Below are 20,083 nucleotides of genomic sequence, written 5' to 3' on the forward strand. Positions count from 1 at the left end.
CTCACAACTAAGTATATTTTATTGTCAAATCTTCCTCCTACTAAGTAATACAAACACATGTTAAAATGTGCATTTGCTATTTTACTTAATATACATAAATTCTGTTTTCTGCTTCTTTTTAGAATTGAATCGTAATAACATTTTACACTGGGCATGGTTGTAGCAAAGGCGTATATTTGACAAGATATAAGATAACTAGGAAGTCTTAGTTTCAGGAAAATCCTCCACATATCCTTCAAATATGCAGTCTCATTTAGTGTTAATAAGGAATCTGAGATCCTGACTTTGCCAATTAGAAATTTATTATCAATTAAGTCATGATTTTGTAGCAAATATCTTAATTTTTGTTTTGTTTCGTTTGTTTTGATAACTATCAAAGTAGTTTTAAAAGAGCTAACACTCATTATATACCATATGAAAGTATTGTGTTATGGTTTCTTTTTGAAAGTTTTATCACATTTAATTTTTACAACAAATGTATATGATATTCATAGTTATCCCCATTATGTAGCTATAAACTGAAACTGAAAAAATTTAAGTAAATTTGCTCAAGATCATACAACTAAGAAGTGGTTGACTCATGCTTCAAAATCAGACTTTTTAAGTTTTTTAAAATTCGCTTTTCTTTTTTTTAAAAAAATATTTTATTTTAAAGATGTGAGGTACAATGCAGGGCTAGGTATACAAATGCTCGTTATGCAGGTACCCTTATTGATGAGGTGTGTTCCCCCTCCCCTGGCAGTTTCCTTACTGCCAGTCCCAACCCCACCCCCACCCCCAGCAGTTTCCCAGAGGAATTCAAATCACTGTGTGAAAAAGATACTACTGACACGCATGTTTATTGCAGCATGATTCACAATAGCAAAAACATGGAACCAACCGTGTTGCCCATCGAAAAAGGACTGATAAAAAACAAAATCAGGTTTTTTGATTCCACAGCCTCTGTGAACTTTTCTCCTAAAACAGCTTACAATTATGTCTGTAAAGTTTGCATCTACATGGCTAACACTACACTGCATTCTGAGCATAATTAAATCATTTAGGTGAGTATTATCTTAATCTCCATTTTACAGATGTGGCAGCTGAGTCACTGACAGGTTAACGAGCTCTAGGACAAAGGACTTGAAAGAGACAGATATGGGATTTGGAGACCAGTCGGTCAGGCTGCAAAGCCCATAGTCACTCTGCTTTACCTTTTCTCATAAACTTGCTTTTGCACATGGAAGAAGTAATCTGTTCTTAAGTATTATAACTCCTTGCAGCCCAAATCACAGTCTGCCCTCTGTCCTGTTGGCAGGACTCTCCAATCCCAGGTTATGTGTCTGCAAAAATGCTCCCTAAGCTTTGTTTAATCTGCAGTCTATTGCATAGCCAAAAAAGAATGCTTCACACAAATGCATGTGCACACAGAACAGAGAGGGAAGATTCATTTTGAAGTGTTATGATGTCTACTTTCTATATTATGTAAATGATTTCAATCAAGAGCAATGATACACACACACTTATGCATTCTTTTCTTCTTTAAGTATGTCTTAAAAGAAACTTATTATTAGATCTGAATGACAGTATGATGAAGGTTAGTCAATAAACCCTTTCAATGAAGTGAAGTTACATTAGTTGAGTGTCCACATGTCTAAATACACCTTCAAATAGTTCAGTGACAAAGCAGTGGCAAATTGTTTCCGTCTATGTACTTACTATTATAACATCAACATGAAACTATATTTACCATTTTGATGAAAATAAATGTGAAACTGTGTTTCCACTCTTGTGATCGTGAGGCACTTGATATTTTGGGTGTTGCCTACCTGGCTGCCACTTTATTGTGAGTGAATTTTAACTGAGTTTCTTTTAGATAACTAGAAATAAGGAAGTTGTTTTTTAAGAGGTAATCGCTTTAGACATGAATATTAAATATTCTAAGTAGAACAAGTCTTCTGTAAATTGGTAAAATATGTGCTTTGTCAGAAATAGTAACAGAATCAAAGAAATTATGCTGAAGTTTCGTTTCTGAGAATATCACAATACGTGTTGCATTTGAAGATCATGCCTTGTTTATTCTCCATCAATAAACACATTTATTAGAATCTTCCACTCTCTGGAATATTAGGGTATGCAGCCTGGCCAGATTCATCTTTTGTGAAGTAATATTAATACATCAAAAATATCTGTTAAATATTTCACTACAAGTCTAGTAAACCTAAACCATTAGAAGAGACTAAGCATATACATTAAAAATATTTAAAATGGCCTTACAGAACTTGTTGAGAAAGACAACTTATATACTACGTGTCTAACTCTTTTTAGAAGTTGCAGGTGTAATAGGACTTAAGAAATGGATGGATTTTCTAATAGATTAGAGTAATATTTTAGGACTGTATAGATAATACAGTTGATATAATTTGGGTGACAAAGTGGAGAATGGGTATTTGAGAGAGGCAGATGGTGTGTGGACACTTAGCCAGACATGGCAGGAGTATGCTGGGAGTAGGGGGTACAAGCATTAGGGCACAGAGTGTACTCAAAGAGTCTTTGAAAGAGCAGTAAATATGTAGGCTTGATTTGATAGGCAGATATGCCATTCCAGTTCTTAAACAGGAGAGAGGTGAGAATCTTTAGTGCACCACTGCATTTATGCATTCATGAGAGAAATATTCAGACAATAACGTCAAGCAAATTCAGAACTCAATATAATCTTATATTTTGGGTGCCTATAAAACAAGATTTATTTTTGTTCAAGTTATATAAGTTGTAAGATGTTATACATTTGTTTCTTAGCCTTGTCAAGATTCATTTGTTTTTGTTTTGCTTGTCATTTGCACAGCAATTCCATAAGTATTAGCAAAAGTAAAGGGAGAAAAGATATGAAAAAGTACTAAAGTAACTCTCAATTATCAGGCATATTTGAATGAATTATTTATGTAAAAAAAAAAAGTTTGTTAGGCCGGGCTTGGTGCTTAGCCTGTAATCCCAGCGCTTTGGGAGGCTGAGGTGAGTGGATTGCCTGAGCCGCGGGTTCGAGACCCGCCTGGGCAACTTGGCGAGACCTCATCTTCACAATAAATAAAAAAAAAAATTAGCCTGGCATGGTAGTGCGCGCCTGTAGTTCCAGCTACTTTGAAGACTGAGGCAGAAGGATCGCCAGAGTCCACCAGGTCAAGTCTGTGGTGGCCGGCAGCAGCCACTGCACTCCAGTCTGGGTGACAGAGTGGACTCCAACTCAAAAAAACAAAAAAAAAGTTTGTGAGAAATAAGACTTGCTGACATTTCTGGATGACCTATAACATTCTCAGTAAAGCCACTAATATGAAATAACTGATAGTGGCACGTTGATAGTTTCACAACCACTAAGCAGCAGAAACAAATACAATCACATTTGCAGTATTTGGAATTTATATTTCAGTGTTTTTACCTACATACTATTGTACTTCACTCAATTACAGAATTCGGTGTTATTTTTATTGGTATATTTAAGTTTTCAAGCTAACACATTCTATTCAATAATTATAGTAATTTTCCAACTCAACTCATTATAGAATGTCAAGAAATATATATACTCTTACAAGTATTTCTTATTTGATGGGTAACTGTACTTTTAAAAACTACTACAATTTATTAGAAAATTAAGTGCTCACAATATTTTCACAAAAGCATTTTGCAGCCCTTCTAATCTATTTGCCAAAAACTCCTTTACACAAGTAAAAATTTCGACAACATTCATTATCTGCATAACAGACCTTCTCAGTTCTGCAAAAGCCATTATTGTTGGCTATAGAAATTCAAATTTAGTTCCTTACTAAAAAGCAGATGTTTGCAATAATGTATTGTTAAATTTACATTGCAAAAGCTTTATACTGAACAGTGCTTAACAAATCATTAGCACAATAAAATGTTAAATATGATACTTTAAAAAAGATCACTACCACCTATTTTCTACTCCAAATTTCTCTCCCCAAATGACTAGTCTATGCTTTTTATCCTTTAACCTGTAAGCTAAAGTCAAAATGAAAAGAGTAAAGAAGAAATTCTGTTCATAAAGCCAGGAGGAATCATTTTGATTGAGTTATTTACTTCTTTGCCTTTATTTGATTTTCAGAATTAGTTGTTGTTGTGTTTTTAAAGATTGTTGTTTTTTAAAAGAATTCTCTAAGAAAGATAAAATATGCTAAGTTGCCTTCATTATTATATTAAGTAGCAAAGTATTGTCCTGACAATTTTGATTAGTATAGCAAATACAGTCAACAAGCTAACTTTCTAAAATGTTATGTAATATACACATTGAAAGTGAAAAAGATGTATTGTAACCCGACTAGAGTGTCTAGAAAATATTTATCATTAGTAAACTTTTGCTGATTGATTAATCACTGTAAGTTATGTCTTGAATGCAATACATTTTTCTAGAATACCTGTCTTTAAAAGGATTGCAGAAACATAAATTTTAAAAAAACTAAAATTATATTTTATGAGATATGTAGAGTGAATACAAAGGTAAAAACAAAAGTTAGTTTTAAAGTACTTTCTGTAAACTCTAATCCACAATGCAATATTGCCCTAGAGACTAATTATTAAATATTCTATTTATCTAATAAAGAAAACAACATATTTTCCTAATATTGAACTCATCTCTTTTTTTTGAGTTGGGGTCTCATTCTGTCACCCAGACTGGAGTGCATTGGCCGCTCCCGGCCACCGCAGTCTTGACCTGCTGGGCTCTGACAATCCTTCTGCCTCAGCCTTCCAAGTAGCCGGAATTACAGGCATGCACTACCACGCCCGACTGATTTTTTGATTTATTGTAGAGATGAGGTCTCGCTGCCCAGGTGAGTCTCGAACCCGCGGGCTCAGGCAATCCACTCACCTCAGTCTCCCAAAGGCGCAGGATTACAGGTTAAGCCACTGAGCCTGGCTGAACTCATATCTTACATTTTACCTTGCTGTGTTAAACTCCTCACATTTTCTCATAATTATACAACCAGATTTAATTCCTTTGTTACCTCCCAGTGCCCTACCCCTGCAGTGTAATCTGGAGATCGCCATCATTGTACATCAGATCACTAGAATGTATGACATACATGCATAGTAGTCTGGTTGCATCACCACATACATATTAAATGTTGGTGTGTGTAATATGCATATTTTATGTTGTTCAGGATTAGTTTTTTATGGCTCTGAATTTTCATAACATTCTTCCTTGATTCACATTTTTAAGTGATATTATAGAGTTTTCTTTGGTATATTTTCTTCATTAGTACTTGGTAAGTACGTATCATGCAAAATTATTTTAATATTTTAATGAAATGTTTTTGCACAGTAATTCTAAGTTTATACATCATTTCAGTGTAAAACATAATTTAAGCACATAGTAGACACTTAAGTTTTGCTAAATGAGTGCATGAACTAAAAAAAAAATAAAGTGTGGATAATGTACTTCATTTTAATGATGGAAAATACCCCAGGGCATTTTTATAAGCTGAGTTTCTCGAGAGGAATGCAAACTCTGTTAGCAACACAAGAAATAATTACCACTACGGCTGCAACATTTCTGAAAACTGTATGGCAGATCATTTATCTCAGTTTGTGGCAAATTATCATTCTAATCTTTTTGTTTTTCAATTTGTAGCATGAGTGATTTACTACTGAGCATCGGTTATAACTTTCTTCCTTTGTCTTGTTCTTGTTTTTAGCTCCTTGTGAAGGTAATACATTCTTCTGCCATAGTAACATGTGTATTAATAATACTTTGGTCTGCAATGGACTCCAGAACTGTGTGTATCCTTGGGACGAAAATCATTGTAAAGGTAATTATTAGTCCTTGAAATGTAAAACAATCCCCTCCCTGTGGAGTGGGTGAGAAGTTCACAGGCATTAGACAGTGTTAAAAATAGGGTGTATAGTGCCTTTTGTGAGCTCCCTCTATGTCTTATAATCAATGTGTAGGCATTTTTCTTAGCCTTTACTCATGCTGTATCCAGCTATTTCCTCATCACTAATACTTAGTGGACTATCCTTAACACTTGAATACTCATAATGACACCTTATTAGAGCCTACAGAATCATGGAAAGGAAATTGGAGCTTTCAGTAGAGTTCATTACTTTCCTATCATGCATGATACCCCTCATTATTTGGCTACACCTCTCATTCATTCTAGATTGTCTTCATTGAACTTTGTGCACATACTCCAGAAATAAAATATATTGAAGGAGCACTTGGGCCTTCAAGCACTTCCAGCCACTTAACTCCACTGCAAATTTGCTTAAAAAAATATTTTTTCCTTTCCAGTGGAAATAGTTTCCAATGTTCCTGCCTCTGTCTCTTTTCTATACACAAAGATTTGTTTATGTAGGCAGAGATCCTTGACTGAATTATGAATGTTGCATGTTTTAGTAAGCTGAAAGTGCCATATAAGTTCTTTTATTCAGATCTAATATCAAACAATTTGCAAATGAAGATACACAAATATCTCTTTTATGCTTAAAGCCCAATATCTATTAAGTTTTCTTCTGTGGATAGACGCAAAGAAGCATGGCCACAGCTTCTGGCAATTAAACACATTATCTATTGTTTCATGCAGTCAATAAGAAAGGCAGTTCCAGTATCAACTATTTTGATTGTAGGGTGTTGTTGATGATGACTTTGTCCACTTCTGAATGAATAGAAAATTAAATATTTTCTGAGTTATCTTAATACACGTCTGTGTTATGATAATGGTGATTAGTAGTCACCATTGGCTTTGTTTGCTCAGTGTAAATTTGCCCCCATGTATGTGAGAAACAGCAATCAAAATAAAAAAGTAAATGGATGTGCATTCTGAAAATTGAGAATCATTTTCTTCAAAAGTCAAAATCATTCTTCTAATTTTTAGTTCATTCTCTTGTGTTTTCAGTGATTTCTGATTTATTGAGGTTAATTTTATAACAAAGCATATGGTGCAGTCTAAACATTATCCTACATGTCCTTAAAAAGAATATGTAATTCCTATTGTTGGGCACATTGTTTTAGAGATGTCTGTTATGTTGAGTAGATTTGTAGCATTATTCAAGGCTATTCCTATTTTGATTTTCTACTATGGTTTATCCATTATTGAAAGTGGTTATTAAATTCTACAACTATTATGATTGAATTGTCTGCCTCTCTAATTCGTAATGCTTTTGTTTCATGTATTTTTAAACTTTGTCATTAGGTTCATATATGTTTATAATTGTTATAGCTTCCTCACAAATTGACCCTTTTATAGCTACAAAACAATCCTCTAATTTTTAGTAAAATTTTTTGTCTTAAGTTATATTTAATCTCTCACTAGTATAGCCACTTTTTAAATAATTTGTTTTTCATGCTTCCTTTCTATTCTTACTTTCAGTCTATCTATATTTTTAAATATAATATAGACAGTTTATAGTTTTAACTTAATTTCTAATGCAGTCTGATAATCTCTGCCTTTTCATTAAGTTGTTTCATCTATGTGTATCTAATACTGTCATTGATATAGTTGGATTTATATCTACCATAATAATTTTTGTTTCTATGTGTCATTATGTATTTTTTCTTTTCTTCCTTTATTGCTGTCTTCTGCATTAAGTTAACATATTCTAGTGATAACATTTTAAGTATTTCAGTGTTTTTCAGTTTTTTGGTTACTTTCTTAGTAGTTGCTTTAGTGATTATGATAAACAACTTAACTCATCAGAGTATATTTTAGATTTATACTAACTTAATCCTAGTGAGATATAGAAACATTATTCCTACGTAACTCTATTCTCTTTCCTTTTTCAATTATTTTTGTACATATTACATTTTTATATGTACAAATCCAACAAAATATTGCAATTATTATTACTATATATAATTTTACATGTTTTAAAGAAGTTGAAAAAACAAAAGACAGTAAGTATACATTATATAATTCATTACACAGCCCGTCTTTATTATTTGTAGATGTCATATTTTTCTATAAATTTGCATTACCCTCTGGTCTCACTTCCTTACTCTAATAATAGTTTTGTTTTCACCTATCTTGATTGTACTGTTGTCATCAAATTTACTGCATTTGCATAAGTTATAGGTCAACAATACAATTATATACATGTAATAGTTGCTTTTTCTCAAAAATTAAGAGAAAAATGCAGTAGAATCATGGAATTATATTGTCCTTCATAATTTTTACATAATCACTTTTATTAGTTATATTTATTTTCCTGTCTATTAGTTGTTTAGATTTTTCATGTGAATTTGAGTTACTCTCTGAGGCCACTTGTTTTTAACTCAAAAAACTTTCTTCAGTATTTATCTTAAGGCAGCTCTTTTAGCATTGAAATACCTTCACTTTTCTCTCTCTGTCAGTATCTTCATTTCTGAGAGTAGTTTTTCTGTATATTAGGTTTTTTAGTTAACAAGATTGTTTTGTTCTTGTTTTTTGTTTTGTTCCGTTTTTGTTTGCAACACTTTGACTATGTCATCATGTTGCAAAATTCTGCACCGTTTCTCTGTATGAAGGCAGAATCCATGGCCCAATTCTCTTGAAGTAATATCCTTACTTTATGAAATGAGCATGGGTGAGGATAATAGCATCTGGTCTTTTTAGCTTGCCACTCCAGGCAGATCTCTTTTATCAGCAAACTTGGGAAAGCATGATCTAGGTTTAGCATTCTCAACTGGCAGTACTTGGTGTAGAACTTTTGCCCTCTAAGTAGGGTTTGAGAGGAAGAAGGAAGCCTAAGACATCTCAGGTACGTGGCCCTGAAATAGAGCACCTGTAACAAGGTTCTGGGGGAGGAGCAACATTGAGAAATGCTGGTGGTTTATCCCTCCTAGGGAGACACTGTAACTGTCTCCACTGGGAGCTGCAAGGTAAGGAAGCCCTGTGTTCTCATCTGTAATTTCTCTGAGTAGAACTTTCATCATGATGAATTAAGGGTGGAAGCGGCAAGTTATGGCTCAAATGCCACAGTCTATCACTGTTTCTAAAGGAATTTAGTAGATTTAAGTAAATGTATCATCACTTGATGGACACCACCATTAGGACAATTTTCAAAGTTTCATTAAATCAGACATTAACTGGCTAGATTAATTTTTTTAACCAGTTATGATTATCTAATTTTAGAAAGAGTCTGTGTACATTCTCATGCCCTCATTCCAAAGGTGCATGTCATGAAGTTGAAATGAATTACACTTTGCTATCAGAATATTGTTGTTACTTTACATATACTTAAAATACACAAACAGATCATATGTGTGTATATATGTATATTTTAAGAGGAGATGATGGGCATTGAGAGGGCTATTTTTAAGACTAGACAGTGGAGTTATTGTGAAAAGTAGGGCCTTTTATTTGTCATTAATATTCTCTTAAGCTACTAAAAGTCTGTAAAAAGTCTATGTTCAGTCTATTTCATTTTAAAGTTCTTGTATGCTTTGACTAAAATATTAATGTGTGCTGGGTTGTTTCTTGTTTTGTTTGTCCTCTCTCCAACCCATAGAAAAGAGGAAAACCAGCCTGCTGGACCAGCTGACCAACACAAGTGGGACTGTCATTGGAGTGACTTCCTGCATTGTGATCATCCTTATTATCATTTCTGTCATTGTACAGATCAAACAGCCTCGTAAAAAATATGTCCAAAGGAAATCAGACTTTGACCAGACAGTTTTCCAGGAGGTATTTGAACCTCCTCATTATGAGTTATGTACTCTCCGAGGGACAGGAGCGACAGCGGACTTTGCAGATGTGGCAGATGACTTTGAAAACTACCATAAACTGCGGAGGTCATCTTCCAAATGCATTCATGACCATCACTGTGGATCACAGCTGTCCAGCACTAAAGGCAGCCGCAGTAACCTCAGCACACGAGATGCTTCTATCTTGACAGAGCTGCCCACACAGCCAGGCAAACCCCTCATCCCACCCATGAACAGAAGAAATATCCTTGTCATGAAACACAACTACTCACAAGATGCTGCAGATGTCTGTGACATCGACGAAATTGAGGAGGTGCCAACCACCAGTCACAGGCTGTCCAGACATGATAAGTCCGTCCAGCGGTCAGTATCCATAGATTTTTTGATGACAACTATAACCTGAGGACTGAAATACTTCCAGAGTATTGTCTTCTATTTTTTCTTTATATTTCAGTTTCCATTTAATTAATGATTTAAGTAATAGTGTCTCAACCTTTTTCTTCCATTATTGTTTTCAGTGCTATCCATACTCTTCCTAAATCTTGCATATGTACATAATATGTCTATGTGTGTAAACACACATGCACACACAGACCAAAGATATTTAATTTATTTCTAAATGTATAAAAATATTAATTTCTATAAAAGTTATGACTTTTAATTTATAATACAATTTTTACGCTAATTGCTTCCACATGATCATTAATGTTGCTCCCATTAATATTTTTATATTTTAAGAAATTATATCAACAATTGCCTTACCAAGATGGCCAACCCATCTTGATGAATAATTTTAATCCAAAAAATCTTTTGCAAAATAATATATTTATTTTTGGTATGAAAATAAAAGTACTTTTCTTTCACTTATTACATACTACTTATATGAGAAATAGCATATGATAGTATAGTATACCAAACATTTATATTTAAACATAGCAAGAATTAATAGAAACATTCATTTTTCTTTTAATATAAATACAATATTATCTGTGTTATGTTATTAGCCCTAAAATGAGTAAAAGATTTTGAGGAAAGAAAATTTAAATTTAGAAAAACTTATTTTAAATTCCAATATCCAGTTTATTTATGTTTTGTTTTGCATGTTTGTTAGCATTTAGCTTATTTTATGAATTGACATGGTTTTTCCATTCATTATATATTCTCGAAACCTAAAATATTTTAGTTGATTTGATACATCTTGCATGTGGATGGGAAAAAGTCTGTTTCCACAGTTTTATTTTAGAAATGTTTTTAAGTAAATATTTGTGTGCATATATTTATTTTTGTGCAAAATACTACTTTGTTGAATGAAATAGCCATAACATTCCAGGTTCTGCCTCATTGGGTCTCTAAGCAAACATGAATCTGAATACAACACAACTAGGGTCTAAAAAGAAAATTCAAGGTAAGCAAATGCCCTTGGTTCCTTCTCCCACTTTGTTGTATTCTGTTTTGTTTTGTTTTGTTGCAATTGTCTTGTAGTTTTTAGGGAGTGTGCTACTTAATCATTATTTTTTATTTGTGTGTTTCATGACATTTCATGATTAGAAATATAATAGATTCAGTGCTAAATGAGAGATGATTCTCAAGATACATATCTTTAAAATAAATGTTAATATTCTTGCCATCAAGCATTATAGTAAAATGTCATTTAAAAGGACATCAAAATAGCCTAAATTTTACAAGCTTTAAGGTTATTAAAATTAATGAACTTTCTTCAAAGAAACACAAGATTTTCAAAACAAAGAAAATAGAATATTCGGTCTCAATATAGTTGAAGTCAATGTATAAAACTGGTAATCAATTTGTTTATATAATCTGGCAACATTCTACCAAAACTCATACACTAAGTATTCGGTGATCCTTAATACAATTCATGAATTCTTATTTTTGCATGAGTATATAGCTTATCATTAAAATTAAATGCAGCATGTCATGTCAAATTTTACACTATAAAATTTGAGTGCTTGATCATGTAAAAGTTTCCATTACTACCAGTTCTCTGTGTGCATCTATTTTGTCACCGGATATCACAATGGCTTTACTTTTTGCACTTGATTGTCTATACCTATATTAGCCTAATTTGTTTCCAATTAAAATTGTTTGACAGCTAATCTTTTCAAAATTCTTCAAGCCTATCAACTATTCTTGAATTAGATGAATGCATTTCCATGCTCTATGCTCTATATTACCTTAACAAATTGGTGTATTTGTGTGCATTTTTCATTGGGAGAAAATGTTTTAACTGTGTTTTATTTTCAGAGAAGAACTATTTATACAAACATGGGGACTGTGAAAAGAAAATTCTATAGTGAATTGTGAAAAGTGGACATATTTCTAAATTCATTCCACTGCCTCTATCCAAACTTAAGAATTGCAGACATTTGTTATTCCTTCGGCAAGACATCCCTGCTGCACAATGATATGTTCATTTCGTAATTTGGTTGCTGGCCACCAAGTGCTCCTTAGTTTTTAAATACATTTTGAGATTTACTGGAAACTTGAAGAAGAAATTAGTTCCCGATTAAGACTACCCCAACTTTACTTTCACTGTCAATTTCACTTTTGTTTCTATGTTGTTTATGTCTTGTTATATAATTGTACATTGTGTGATATGTGAAAAAAACACAAATTTGGATGATCCTTGTGTTACATGTACATTGTTTTCATTATATAGACTGCTTGAGAATAGTGCGTTCCTGAGTGAATTTGAACATGCTACAATGAAAAGTGACAATGTGGACCATGGAAACACCAGCTAGAGGTTTATGGACTACACACACCTATTGTTATATTATGATTCAATGCAGCAAATGTAACGAGTAAAATCACTAGATTGCAATAAAAAATCTCATTTTTTGGTCTTTCCTATATACCCCTGGTTTCTTTTTTGTTTTATATCAAAGGAAGATACCGAGTTTCAGAAATAGTTTTTGAAATCAGGTGTTTTGCCATTCATACTCTACAATAGAAATGTTTTTGATTAAGCACTTAGCAATATGACAGAATTGACAGTTTGAGAAAATACCCTGCATGTCAGTACTGGATGTTTGAGTTGGGAAAATATCCTTTTTGTTAGACACATTGTAAAAAAGCATGCATTCTTGAATACTGCTGTTACTCTTTCATTTCTTTATGTCATATGCTTGCTACTTGTAACTTTTTATATAAAGATATATAAAATGTATAATAATTTCTTAACTTGAGTTAAGAGAAGTGTTTTCTTCTATTAGAGTGATAAAAAAACATGACTTACATAAGTTCACATTTTATATCAACTCTGTCCATCTTTTAGGGTACAGGATATCTTTTATTAACTTCCCCAAATATTTGACTTCTAAAAGTTTAAGGAATATGTTCTTTTAGAATAAGAAAGTCTTTTTTAAAAATGCTTTAAATTCACAGGCCCTTTTCTCAACTAAATTACACTATTCTGAATTATTCTTATACTCAGGCACACATATGATACCTGAATGCTTAGTGATTATGATGTGCTTAATACAACAAATGTAAATTCTAAGATCTACTTAATTGCTGTTGAATGTATACATACTCTAAAAAGTTTGATTTAGCGAGTGAGTATTGAATGTGTAATCCTAAAAAATGAATTTAGAAAAAATCAGAATTACTGCAAATCTGCTTACCAACATTTTCAAAACTACTGAATTTTACATGTTCAACTAGTGCAACAATCTGGTCTACCACAATTTGGACTTTACAGTTCAAGCAAACTTTATAAACAAAACGGATAAGTTACTATCATATATCCCTGTTAGAAACTCACTATCATATGTATTCAACAACAAATAAATGGAAAATACAATTTTGTAATAGAAAAATCAAAGAATTATTATAGCAATTGTGAATGCTCTATATTGAAAAACATGTCAACCTACACAAATAATCTCTTCAATAAATTTGATAAATTGGGAAATAGATAAAAAATGTATTGATTGTGATGCATAAAGATTATTTTTCATTTTTATGCTACGTATTTTTGTACACATTCCTTGTGATTAAATGTACCCTTTTTATTTGGCTTGACTGTTTTATTTATTACCATGCTTATTTTTATGCCCTTTAATTTAAAATTAATGCACCAAAGATATTTTTAATAATTAGTCATCTTTTATATTGCTTTATCTATTTAGAAATCTTCATAGGACTCCTTTTGTAAAATTATAATTGCAAAAAGTATGATATCCATATCAATATTTTTAATTTATAACAGCAATAAAAATAGTCAAATAAATTAGGTTAACAGTTTACCATTCACTTGCCCTGTAGCTGCCTACAGGATATCCATCCTCTCCAGCTCCTAGTAATTATAAAATACTTATTCTCTGCTTAAAAGATATTTTCACTAGCCGGGCTCGGTGTCTCAGCCTGTAATCCCACGCCTTTGGGAGGCTGAGGTGAGTGGATTGCCTGAGACTGCAGGTTCGACATCCGCCTGGGCAGCGAGACTGCATCTCTACAATAAATCAAAAAATTAACCGGGCGTGGTAGCGCGCGCCTGTAGTTCCAGCTACTTGGAAGGCTGAGGCGGAAGGATCGCCAGAGCCCAGCAGGTTGAGGCTGCGGTGGCCAGGAGCGGCCACTGCCCTCCAGTCTGGGTGACAGAGTGAGACTCCAACTCAAAAAAAAAAAAAAAAAAAAAAAGATATTTTCACTAGGAATCCACTAATGGAGACTTTTTTTTAAAACATGAAACTAAGTATGATCATAAGAATGTATAGCTGGCATATTTAACACACCACGGCTTTATGAGAAAACACAAATATTTCAGATGAAGAATAGGCCTCCTCAATGGTAATACTAAAATTATCCTCCAACATATAGGCACTGACTAATCGGAAAATAAGAGAGTGATACTGCTGTATCACAGCAGGTATCGTATTCTCTTGGCAGTAATTCTGGATGCTGGATCTTGGTAGTGCAGGGCTGTCGCAGAACTGGGAGATGTTCTCTGCAGGGCCCTGGAGGTACCTTTGTAAAAGCCAGTGTTGAAATGTATCAGCATATTAAAAACTCTTATTTAATAGCAACATCAGACTTTATCATCTGAATTCAACCTTTATGCTACATTCAAAGGGGGGTGACACACATAGATAAGGAATGAGGTGTTTCAAGACTTTAAAATCAAATTATTTTAATAAATGATCTTTTGATAAATTACCAACCCAAGTGCTTTACTGATTTAATAAGATGGGTTTAAATATCTATTAAGTTAGCCCACTATGTTAATTTAAGAAAGCTATTTTTAAAAATTTTTTTTGTGTTTAAATACACTTTGCAAAATCAAGGCAGCATAACATTACACGAAATACCTATAAAGTTCTGAACTAAGATTTGTCCTTTTGTCCAAGTGCATTTTAGTTGCCTACTTCAAGGTGTTCTGATTTGGAAATCTGATTTTTTGTACTGTTGTTATACACATGCCAATTTTAGGCATCATATTGCACAATAAACCTTTTTGGTGTTTGATTTGCCATAATCAATTTTGTTTTAATTAGATAATTAAACTATGGCTATGAGTAGAATTGGAAATCAATATCTTTGGGTTTTAATGAACAGCCCACATTGTGGAGACACCAGATTTTCTGTCCCACGTTACTTTTTCTCTACTAAAAACATTTCAATAATTCTAACTGTGCCCATTATGCTATGAATCTCAGTGTTTAGTAAAGTTAGATCTTTGACATTACTTGAATGTTCGTGTAAGCTCCTGCATCAACTTTTTCTATATTTTTCCCTTAGAAATTTAGTAATGTGGTGGCTCACACCTGTAATCTCAACATTTTGTGAGGCTGAGATGGGAAGATTGCTTGAGCCCAGAAATTCAAGCCCAGACTAGGCAACATAGTGAGACTCTCTATCTATACAATTTTTTTTTAATTAGCTGGGTGTGGTGGCACATGTCTGTGGTCCCATCTATTCAGGAGACTGAGATGAGCGAATCACCTGAGCCCAGGAAGTCACGGTTACATAAACCACATTTGCACCACTGCACTCTAGCCTGGGCAACGCAGTAAGATCCCAACTCAGGAAAAAAATTTAATTTGAATTTTCATCAAATTTTGCGGCTTTAAAAAAAAAATTGGCTCCCCCTTTGGATGTGAATCCACTGAGCTGGTGCCAGCACGAATAAACACTGTTTCCCAGCAAAGTTAAAAAAAAAAAAAAAAGCTATGAATGGGATTTCCTCAACCTCAACCTCAGAATATCATAATAAATTGCAAAACACTATTCTGGTTTCCATCACCTTTATTAAAGTGATAGCTAATAATTTATTGATGAAATAAATAGCAACATCTCATCATGAAGTTCATGTATTTCAATGACAGAAATGAGTCATAGCAGATTCCAAATATGGAGGAAGAGTAGATAAATAAAATCTTTAAAATTATCTGCATCCTAAATAAATAGAATTTGAAAAGTGGGTTTTGGTTTTGTCTAAGTACTCTGAAGTGAGTTGGTTTCTGTCCCATCTTTCTCTGTGCACCTTTTCCTCCATGGGTTTATTTCTATCACAGTCTGGCACAAAGGATCTGGCTAATAAATTAAAATAGATAAAATTTTTAAAAACTGAAAAATGGGACTTGAATTAATTATTTCTCATCCATTTAATTAATATTTCCTCTGCCCCTCTTAAAGGTGAATAAAGTAGCAAAGTAAAAATATATTGTCAAAATAGAGATGTGCTTTTAAAAGTTGTCCTATTCAGTAAAGCTGAGGCCCTCTGTTAAATTAGAATTATCCTGACTTATTTTATTGAGGAACTTGTTTAAATTAAATTGTACTACACAATTCTTTAACAGAATTATGTCATTAAAGTAAATCAAACAGGGTAATAAAAATATATATAGGTGACTGATATCAGGCATTCATAACAAGTTCTTATTTTCCTTGTAGCCTCTGGTTCTGTGCTTTCTTGTGTGGTATTAAAGAGGTCAATTTTCTTTTAACATGCTGCTAGTTCCTCAGAGGTAGGAAACATACGCTCAACCTGCTTCAGACTTCTGTCATTTCTTTGAAGATCCTTATTTCTTAACCAGTATGATCATATAGTTCACCCACTCCCTTGTGTCTATAATAATTGTGCAGTCAATATGTTCTTTGCCCCAGCTTCTTCATCTCTCCAACCTCTGAGGCATGCTATTTTACAGTGGTTTGTTCTTTGAAAAATTGTTTTTGTGCCCTCTCTTAATAGTCACAGTTACTGACCCGAAATTTTTAAATGACCAGAAAGAATAATGTATGAACTATCTAAAATAAAACCTTCTTTTTATATCACATTATAATATTTGTACTGTTTATTCATTTTTTCATTAAGTTTGATATCAATATAGATAGCCTTGTTTGAGTCTATATACCTAGCTTCTTTCTAAGTAATTCGGGGATGAAAAGACGACAATCTAATAGTGCACACAATTACAGAGCCTTATAGAAGAAAGAGTGCTTAGAAGAGTTATATTAGACCGAGCGCAGTGGTGGCTCATGCCTATAATCCCAGCACTTTGGGAGGCCAAGATGAGAGGATTGCCTGAGCCCACGGGTTCGAGACCAGCCTGGGCAACTTGACAAGACCTCATTTCTACAATAAATTAAAAAAATTAACCAGGCATGGTGGCATGTGCCTGTAGTTCCAGCTATTTTGAAACCTGAAGCCAGAGGATTGCCTAAGCCCAGCAGGTCGAGGCTGCAGTGGCCATGAGTGTGCCACTGCACTCCAGGATGGGCAACAGAGTGAGACTCTTACTAAAAAAAAAAAAAAAAGAGCTATATTAAAACGTTAGGCTCAAAATTATTTGCCATGTTGACTATCTTGAAAAGGTGATTTCACATCCATGGTTACCTCCTTCATTATCTTCTGCTGAAGATAAAAAATATTCAATTGTCAAGAGAGTACATAAGAGATGATGTTTGATATTCAGGAGGTTAGTGGCAGAAATATGGGTCTAAAGATATCATCTTAAGACAATTAAGAGAAGCTTGTGAATAGTTGGCCTCTAGGCAGGTATTAAAGGATGAAGACAATTGTCAAATAGTTGTGCAGGAATAAATTCCCAACTAATTAGAGCAAGTGTAGTCTTGGAAGATAATTTATTTGAGTGACTGAAGCATAGATAGGAGTAGCAGTGAGAATAGTTGGAAGAGTAGCTTGGAGTTTATATAATGAATTCTGAGCGCATGGAATACCTTGCAAAGGAGTTTACATTTTAATCAAGGGATAATATTTTAATATCTCTTAGCAAAATGTGGCTTTAAAATAGCACTTTGAGTAGAAGCCCCTGAGAGGAATATTTGCTAAATTAAATGAGCGTGAAATAAAGTAAATCCAATCAAAACAGTATAGAAACAAGACATTAAAAGGAGTGACCGATGGATTGTTAGATATTTAGGAATATTTGTCTGGCTTTTCTACTTGGAATATATTTTACTGCTTCAGTGTTAAGGTTGACTAGTGATTGTCACGTGCCAAACACCACTGAGTGTTTTACCTATAAATATTTTTTGTCACCATAGCAATTCTGTAATAATAAATGTTTTTATTGATTGTACACATGAGAAAACTGAAGATAGTTTTAGTACCTTTTCTAAGATTGCACAATAAGTAGTGATGAATCTAGCTTTGAAACCAACCTGACTAAACAAAGTCAACCAAAAATCTTCACCAACATGCAACAAAACTGAGTTAATAGTCAACATAGTACATTTCACTGAAAGAAGTTGATACTCATATTAAGCCAATAGTTTTGTGTTTCCTCATCTGTAAATTATGCATTATAGCATCTTCTCTCTACCTTACAATGTGCAATGTGTAAGGATCAAATGATCGTGCATTAGAAAATATTTTTATACCCTATATTTCATTATAAAAAAGATAAATTTTTCTAAATATGTGCAAACTTTATTTTACAATCAACATGGAACCAAATGTATCATCTATAAAGAGCAGCAATGAAGTATAACTTCCAGCTTCTCTTGTTTGCAGTGCAATAATATGACTTCAGAACTCAGTGATTTTCTTCATCTGAATGATAATTCCGCCTCTGCTTTTTTTTTTAATTGCATCATCTTATTGAAATGCTCTTCATTGCTACCAAACAGCATTGAATGTCAAAGCTCCTAAGTAACCCCAAAGCCCTCATCATCAAGTATACACAGAAATAGCAACACTTAAAAGCAAATCCTGTTTTCAATCACAGATAATTGTTTGGGATAAATTCACATAATAACATACTAATGGTTAAGCCAGCAAATAGACAATTGGGTAGATAAGTGCAGTTTCATAACCAAAATTAGGATATAAAAATATGGTATACTGCAGTGAAAGTCAAAATTTAGTTTCATCATACTACTTGTGTGCTCTTTCAAAAGTTATTTGAAATCTCAGTTTCAATTTCTTTATCTGAATAATGGAAAAGCCTATACCTAATAAAGTTACTGTGAAAATTAGAGAGGATACATATAAACAAGCAACATGAGATTGGTAATGTCAAAGCAGAGGTCAGCATATTTACACTGGTGTTATAACAGTTTGCAGTCCAGAGTGGGGAAAAAATGACTCTAATGTGCTATACTCTAATGTGCTATATGTTAAGTGTCTGCAAACTAGGCATTCCTGACAAAAAAATGAGTACTTTATGTCTGTAATTCCAATAGCTTTTAGACAATTCAGAAAACGACCTCACCTTTCAAAGACATGAATCAGTTTCTGGGGATTAAGACCGGATAACGTGAAAAAAACAATTCAGGTTTAGGTGACAAGGAACAAGAAACAGACATTGTCTCTTAGCTCTTAATGTGTCACCATATGGTAAAATGAGGATAATCATACTGGAAGAGGCACGAAAACAGAGGCTATTAATAATGTGTAATTTGAGAATTGCTCATTTCTAAAGTACATTTTGACGACAGGCATCAGGACTGACCAGTTTAGGTATTCTTCAAAATAACTAGGCGCGTGGTATGCGATTGGTAGTCAGTATGTGCTGTTAAATGAGCGAATGAGTGGGAAAATTATAATTAAATAATAAACTTTCTCTATCACAGCAGCTCTATCCTGACACCTGGCTTATATTTGTTAGCAATATTACTTTGTGCATGAACTTACGCTTCATATAAATCGATCTATTTTAGCGGCGACCGCTCCTCCAGCCCCGGTCACCGCCATTGCCAAGAGCTCGATGGACTTTTTCGCTCGATGGACCTTTTCGCTTCACCAGGTGTCTGGCAGAGTCCCAAGAGCCACAGCGGCTCCTGCGGAGGAGCCATTTCTGCAGCCCGAGGCCGGGTCCCGCGTTCGGGACGGCGGAGGGAGGAGGCGGCCTTGGCAGGAGCCCCACTGGGGTCCGGGGATTGGGAACTGCCCCCGGCTTCACGATGGCAGTGTAGACGGAACAGCTT

The 20,083-nt window shown here is 33.7% G+C and overlaps 1 protein-coding gene across 2 annotated transcripts in view; it reads left to right on the forward strand.

The window, feature by feature from the left end:
- The window catches only part of NETO1 (neuropilin and tolloid like 1), a 130,115-nt gene extending 117,244 nt beyond the window's left edge, over nt 1–12,871 (forward strand). Inside the window, exons 8-11 of one of the 2 annotated variants that reach the window (XM_008072639.1) lie at nt 5,685–5,798; nt 9,475–10,033; nt 11,001–11,075; nt 11,933–12,871. In XM_008072639.1, coding sequence (XP_008070830.1) covers nt 5,685–5,798; nt 9,475–10,033; nt 11,001–11,061 — 734 coding nt within the window. In that variant the 3' untranslated portion in view covers nt 11,062–11,075; nt 11,933–12,871. The remainder of the gene's footprint in view (nt 1–5,684; nt 5,799–9,474; nt 10,034–11,000; nt 11,076–11,932) is intronic. The other variant, XM_008072638.1, reaches the window with a different exon arrangement.
- The last annotated feature ends 7,212 nt before the right edge of the window (nt 12,872–20,083 follow it).

Source organism: Carlito syrichta, unplaced genomic scaffold (assembly GCF_000164805.1).
Source record: "Carlito syrichta isolate Samal-C Ts95f unplaced genomic scaffold, Tarsius_syrichta-2.0.1 Scaffold315364, whole genome shotgun sequence".
In the NCBI taxonomy this organism is placed as follows: Eukaryota; Metazoa; Chordata; class Mammalia; order Primates; family Tarsiidae; genus Carlito; species Carlito syrichta.